Below are 7,635 nucleotides of genomic sequence, written 5' to 3' on the forward strand. Positions count from 1 at the left end.
CTATTGAGCGGTAGATACCATCTGTGCGGGGATGTAGGGGTCGATGTCTGCTTGTGGAGAAGAGAGAAGGTGAGAGGGGTGAGAGGGATGGGGCTCACTAGATTGAGATGATGAATAGAGATCCAAACCTCCAGAGGAAACTAGAAGGAGATGGAGGAAAATAGTGGAATAAAAATCAGTGAAATGTATCCTTTTCTTATCCATGTTCTCAGGTTGTCTTCTGAGACCTGTATTCTCCCCTACCTGTTACAGGTGAGTTTGACTGGAGATGCATGGAGTCCTCTGTGATGCCCCCCTCGTGCTCTTCAGGGTCTGATGAAAGTATCTGGCAATGCCGAGAAGACATTTAAAGTGGTTGTAGGTCTGTGTGAAATGTCAATGCGGGTTGGGTGTGTAGTACCCATATCTGTCTGTCTGTACATGTACCAGAGTGTACACACTATGTGGACCATGTCCAATCTCCATGGTGTAGACTCCCTACCTGCCGAACTGCAGTGAGGTTGGTGAGAGTTCCAATGCTGCCGCTATCTGAGATGACCATGGCCTGGGACAATAGGCCGGAGGAGGAGTACGCAGAGAGATCTGACTTACTGTACACTGCCAAAGGGAGAGAACAGAGATGATTATGTCAAATATATGTGAATGTGTAGAATTTGTGAGAATGTTTTATTGTCCTATGTGATATTATCCTGCATTAGTTACTGATTATACTCTATATTTGTTTCTATCCACATCACTTCTTTTCTACATTATTCTATTTATTATTAGTATTGTTGTCCTGTTTAATGCACTTCCTTACTGTGGCAAGGAAGCTGAGCCATGGTGGCCATGAAGGAGCTGTGTCCAAGATGCCCCGTGAGCTGCTGCTGCTGGTGGGAAGAGTGTAGCTGTTGTTGAAAGGATATCGGCTGAAGGGTTGTAAACCCGCCCCCTATGTTGTTGATGACCGGAACTGCCTGAGGCTGGCTGGAAGCCAGGCCTTGAACACATAGAGAAATAGAACATCTCTTCAGACCAAAAACAAAAATGATTGTATATCTGCCTTCATCACCCTGGTCTAGGTGTTGACAGGCCGAGAAATGTGCCTCATGCTAACCTGGTGGACTGTACTTTGTACTCATGTGTCAGTGTGAAGACGTACATGTGTTTATCTGTCTGTTTGGAGGCGTGTGTCAGTGCCTGTGAGTTTGATCAGAGTGTGTTTACATCAGACCTATATACTGTAGTATGGATGCAAAGGCCAATATGAGGTGTTAGCATGTACATTTTTTAGGTGAGTGAGTGAGTGAGTGAGGGAGGGAATGAGTGAGGGAGGGAGCGGGCAGGCGAGCGAGCGTCCGTGCGAGCGTGTGTGCGTGCAAGAGAGAGAGAGAGTGTATACCAATAAGTAATGATGAGTCCCCAAGGCTCATGACGCTAGGGAGGGAGGCCATAATGAGGCTTTGGTGGGAGGCGGAAGAGCTGGAGATCCCGTGCAGGGAGGTCAGGGTGCTGACCGGAGGAAGAGAGCCTCCCCCTGAGACCTAGAACAAAGAGAGAAAAAGGCTGGTTCCTCATCTAAGCAGACTCTGGGCCAGGTATGGACCTGTTCTGACGCAGGTCCCGTTGATGGACTGCAGTGAGAAATGTGTTGTAATCACTTACATCTTTATAAAATGTAGTTTCAAATAAATTCTATCACAATTAATACAGATAACAGTATAAAGATATAAACCACTATGTGATGATATTGCCACTGTTCTACATAAAAAATACGGTAAGTGTGGTCCTGTGGTGTCAGACATGGTGACAGTGTGTAATGTATATATACCACTGTACTTGATGTGGGTGGTGTATGTGTCAAGAGGTGGTCATGTTAATGGTCCTGTGTCCTGTAAGAACTAATTTGTGTGGCGATGGAATGCTCATAAAGAAAGGTGTAATTCAGGCTTGTCTTACCATTGTTACATTTTTAATCCACTCCTGCAGCTTCATGCTGGGATATCATCATACATTCTTTGATAGCACGTACATGTATGTGCCTGGTTCTCAACCTGGGACCTTATGGGACCCCATTTGTGGTCATAAGGGTTTTTGTGCAGTGTAGATTCCAGTGTACGTACCAACAACACTGGGTGCAAACCCTAGGGGGCACCATACTACTGAAAATGTGTATGTGCGTTGTAAGAAACTTTGGATAAAAATGGCATGAAAAAAACAATATGAATGTTTTATACTTTTAAACTAATGCTAAAACTATAGCTTTAATGTTATATAAATAACTGTGACTTTACCTGAATGTAATCTGTGCAACAGGAAACTCTGTTTTCCCTCACCTGTTTGTGGTGGTTTGCGTCATGCAGGTTATGGCTGGGCTCCAGCTGCTCGGATGTGGCCAGTCGCCCTGCAGCCGTGCTGTGCTCTCCCCCGCTCTCCCCTGGAGCCCCTCTCACAGACACCAGACTCTCACAGCTCATACTTCCACCATACTTCAGTCCTGGGGACGGAGCAGAGGAATAGGGAAGGACTGAGACAACTGTGTACTGATGTAGAGAGAGTGGTGAGTGAGACAACTGCGTACTGCAGAAAAAAGAGTAATAAGTGAGACAACTCTGTACTGAGATAGAGAGATTGGTGAGTGAGACAACTGGGTACTGCAGAAGAGAGAGTGGTGGGTGAGACAACTCTGTACTGATGTAGAGAGAGTGGTGGGTGAGACAACTGGGTACTGATGTAGAGAGTGGTGGGTGAGACAACTGGGAACTGATGTAGAGCGAGTGGTGGGTGAGACAACTGTGTACTGATGTAGAGAGAGTGGGGGGTGAGACAACTGTGTACTGATGTAGAGAGAGTGGGGGGTGAGACAACTGGGTACTGCAGAAGAGAGAGTGGTGGGTGAGACAACTGTGTACTGATGTAGAGAGAGTTGGGGGTAAGACAACTGGGTACTGATGTAGATAGAGGGTTGCTGAGGTATATAGAGACTTGGTTGCTGAGGTAGAGAGAAAGACTGATCTATACAAAGAGATTTGTTTTTTGAGGTAGAGAGAGGGAGAAAGATAGAGAGTTGGTTGCTGAGGTAGAGAGAGGGAAAGTGAGAGACCATTGGGTAGTGAGAATGAGAAAGACAGCATACAGTACAGACATTCAACAGGAATAGATGAGATGCTTTGACTACTAGAGCTGTTTGACTTGAGTTGGAGTGGTGTCATGTTGTGTTTCAAATTTGGTTGTAAAGCTGCATCTTAAGTAAAGAAAACGGTGCTGCCATGAAGTAAACTAAACAAACGTTTAAAAAAGCTTTCTAAACTTTCTGTCTGTAACATCATACTTAAAATAAAAAAAAATTACGTACGTTTTTGAATGATGTAAAATGTATTTCACTGTAGTTTACAGTTCTGTTTCCTGACTAACTCTGGTAGTGACAGTAACAAACAACATGCTAATGGCCCAGAGTCCGTTAGAGTGCATACCTTGCCCAGGGCTGGTGGGTAGTGTGTGAGCATTGGTGGGCCCTGACTGGCTACCGTAGGGTGTGTCCAGGGCCAGTTTGTGGCGAAAGGCCTCTTCTTTGCGCCGGTTGGCGAACCAGTTGTACACCCGTACCTCTGTCACCAGGTTAGAGCCCAGACCTGCCAGCTGAGAGGGTGACACTCCCCGCTGTATACACTCCGCTCTGTCACACACACACACACACACTTAACAATTTAAAAAATGACCATGAGAACTGAAGTTACTAAAAACTGTAGGTTTGCACAGCCTCCATACAGTACATTTCTTCTCCTTGACATAATGTACCTTTCTGCAAACTTTACATTGTGATAGATTTGAAATTATAACTACATTTAATATAATATCTTCAAAGTATCAAAAATTAAAAACCAGACAGACTCACCTGTTGCATTCATCCACCAGGCCCTCTCTCTCTTCCTTACTGGGGTTCTTCTGTCGTTCGTAGGCCTGAAACAGGATCTGCTGGGAAGCAGGTCCCCATTTGAACCTATTCCTCCTCCCCTTTCTGCACTCCTCTCCCCCCTCTTCCCCTGACCCCATGCCCCGAATCGCGTTGGTGAACTCTGTAGAGGATTGACCACATTAAACTTAGAACTTAGAAGACAAAGTTTTTCATTTATTCACTCACATTTATTCAACATACACCCTTATACAAAGCTATACAAGCACAGTTTATGTGCTTGATATTTCTTTGTTATTTGAGTTAGCACAACACAACTTGTTGGGTTATTTTATGTAAATAGTATATGTCAGTCAAAGACTCTAGGAATTTGAATGTCACCCAAAGGATAATTGGCCAATAATGTACAATTGAGGGACATTTAAATATGTCGACATTCAATGCAACAGATGAGGAATTACAACACATTATACATTTAACATTAAAGATGGTGAATAGAGTGACAGTAGAAACACTAAGAGAGATAGAGAGAAAGAAGGAGGGAAGAGAAGAGAGAGGAGGGAGGTAAGGAAGTACTCACGCTGGTTGATGTCACACTGTTTCCTGATGTACCAGGCGTAGAGGGCTGCGCGTTTCTGGTTCTTCATGGGTGTGCCCTTGTTGAGGTGCTGGGACAAGTGAGACTGGTTCAGGCCTGTGGACTCCACCACCTCCCTTTGGGGAAGGTTGTGCTGTTGCATGTAGCTTTTGATCAGCTTGGCCACTCGCCAGGGGTCCCCTCTAGCACACACACACACACACACACACACACACACACACCCACACACACACACACACACACACACACACACACACACACACACACACACACACACACACACACACACACACGCACACACACACACACACAGAAAGACAAACACGAACAGACATTTAGAATTGCGTGTAGAATTGTGCACACGCACACACAGGCACACACAAATACACACACAATTTAACTATGAACTTTTATGTGAGTCTCAGTTCTGAAAATATTCAGATTTTTTTCTGGTGACGAGAATGCAGGTCTAAATTCATTAATCCACATCCTGTATACAGCATCAGGATCTAGGCTAGGATTAAGATTCTGATTAAAATGCGTCAGTTACGTCACACACTGTTTGAACTACACTTCACTTGCAGTATGCAGTGCCGTCCATAAATATTTGCCAGTGTGCAATAAAAGGGATACAGTTTAGACTCAGCTTTTTAACCCTGGTCTGACATATTTATTCTCTTTTCCACCGCTATGTGTAGGAGCACAGAGCCAAAACTGTGTTACTGTCCAAACATGTTAACTCGGTTTCACTAATTCATACACCGTTTTTAGCAGTCAGGATAGTCACAAGGTGCTTTAAGACCTCCCCCCCCCCAAAAAAAATCAGGCATCAGACAAATAGTTATATTCTGTGTACTGTGATAGACATGACCAAATCAATGAACAAAACTTTAATCTCACAGTGATTGCCACAGTGACAAGAACACAAACTCTAATTCACTTGTATGCATAAAGTCACTCTATTGCAGCTCTCATATTGCACGGTAGCTTATAAAACAGGAAAAAATTAGTGCGGGAAATGTAAGGGGAGGAGGTAGAAAGATGGCGAGGTGGTGAATGTTGACAGAGAAAGATAAGGGGAATGGACTGAGGGACAAAGTCCAGCTCTGCTTACAGAGAATTACACCCATGAGCACTTTACAAACACACAGAGAAACTCACTCACACAAATGCAAAACTGGCTCACACATTTTCAAGTCATTGCCACAATCTGAGTTGTAAAACTAATGAAAGAAACACTCACAGAACTTTGGAGCAGCAAAACATAAATTTTACATACATTTCTAATTTCCAATGAGCATGTCTAAATTCTGACAAAAAAATAATGCATTCTTTCAGTGGAGATTAAGATGGCTAAAAAAAAGCTGCTGTGGCAACACTGCTATCTGTCATCCAGTTATATCACCTGTAGGGTACACGCAGACACACACATGCACACACTGTGTGTGTAACTCTGTTAATTTTAACCAGTGGAGGTAGCTGATTTATTAGATAGAAAAAAGGCCTGAGAATAATGAATAGGGTGGGTAATTAGTAACTAGAAAAAGGAGGAACCTCTCCTTCATATGAACCCCAACGCCGCAAAAGAGAAATACAGACACAGAACAGAAGAGCTTCGGGAAGGCGAGGGTGAGTTAAAGACGAAAGGAGAAGAAAGGTTGAGGAGAAACATGTCTGGTTTATCAGGTAAAGGATACAACTGCTTCAGTTAGTTTGTAACAAAAGCCTCAGTATCAAGACCAGTAATTGCTTTTAAATGTGTCGTTCAGATAGGCTGCATACAGTACTTAGAAGATGTAATAGTTACATGGAAAAAAGTAACAACTGATGCAGATAATGCGCTGCAGATAATAAAGCTGTTTTCATGCTTATAATCTTTTGTTATTGATGGGTCTATTGTGTCTGTGGGAGATCACCTTTGTGAGCATGTGTTTGCGTACGCTGTCAACATTTGATTATTTCATGCGAAACAAACGAGAGACTTACTGCAGCAGCTGGTCCACTTCGGCACGCTGCCTTGCTGCCTCCTCCGGCGGCAACTGCTCCAGCTCCCGGTAAATGGCCGGAAGGAACTCCTCTCCCTCCTCGGAGCTCTCGCCGTCTCCCCTCTCCACCTTCTCGGTGCCTCCAGCTCCTGAAGCAGACCTTTCCTGCTCTAGCTCTCCCAGGGCCTGGATCAGAACCTCACGGGACAGGCCAGAGCTGAGCAGGGACCAGAGCAGCTGCTCCTGCAGGGCCGAGAGACGCCCGGCACCGGTGCCACCACTTCCTCCTCTCCTGCCCTCTGCTCCCTCCATTGTTTCCTCCGTATGCTTATGTGTTGCGTTTTCTACCCAGTTTCTTTCAAAGTGGCGCAGCTCTTTTTTCTTTGGAGGAAAAAAAAGAACAACAGGGTAGTGGTAATGGGACCTATGTCTGGTTGTGCTCGGTCACACACACACACACACACACACACACACACACACACACACACACACACACACACACACACACACACACACACACATGGACATGGTCACATGCCTTGACGCCAATACGCCTTTCGTGGAAACTCGGGCTTCGATCAGTCTTTTTCAGACCCTACTTTGGCAGTTCAGAGGTCACACACACACACACAATCAAGGGGTGAGTCCACTGCTTGATTACAAACACACAGACACACACACACACACACACACAGACACAGACACATACACACACACACACACACACACACACACACTCCCAAGCTGAAACTCACCTACGTTCTTGTGTTATTTGGTTAAGCTCCGAACATGGGCTCTCAGCTCTGACTGTATCGTGCCTTCATTTTCTGTTTGGCTTTCTCATCTGGATCTTCGGCTACTGTTCCTGTCTGGTCTACTTCAGTCTGCACACCTGTTGTTTCGCTGCTCAGGGATATGTTTTTTTTTTTACCCTGTATCCCTTTCACCCCCTCCTCTTGACACACACACACTCACTCACCCACACACTATCCCTCTCACACTTTGAACTTTGCCCCCATCTCCCTCCATTCCTTATTCTGATCAAAGTTCAGTGTAGCACAGACTTTTCAAAAGGAAATAAACACATTGCCTTGTTTCTCTGCTCACCCCCTCTCCTTTCTTTCTCTCTCTCTAAACAATTACAAATAAAAACATCTCTT

The 7,635-nt window shown here is 44.7% G+C and overlaps 1 protein-coding gene across 1 annotated transcript; it reads right to left on the minus strand.

Moving 5' to 3' along the window:
• hnf1a (HNF1 homeobox a) lies at positions 1-6,787 on the minus strand (the record flags this gene model as incomplete). The annotated part of the gene is made up of 10 exons (XM_080852162.1): positions 1-140; positions 244-325; positions 482-597; positions 800-979; positions 1,382-1,523; positions 2,316-2,476; positions 3,453-3,655; positions 3,875-4,055; positions 4,473-4,672; positions 6,477-6,787. The coding sequence occupies 10 exons, from the start codon at positions 6,785-6,787 to the stop codon at positions 1-3; spliced, it is 1,716 nt and encodes a 571-aa protein (XP_080708288.1).
• Between the last annotated feature and the right edge of the window lie 848 nt (positions 6,788-7,635).

This window comes from Sprattus sprattus, assembly GCF_963457725.1.
Source record: "Sprattus sprattus genome assembly, chromosome: 15".
Classification (NCBI taxonomy): Eukaryota; Metazoa; Chordata; class Actinopteri; order Clupeiformes; family Clupeidae; genus Sprattus; species Sprattus sprattus.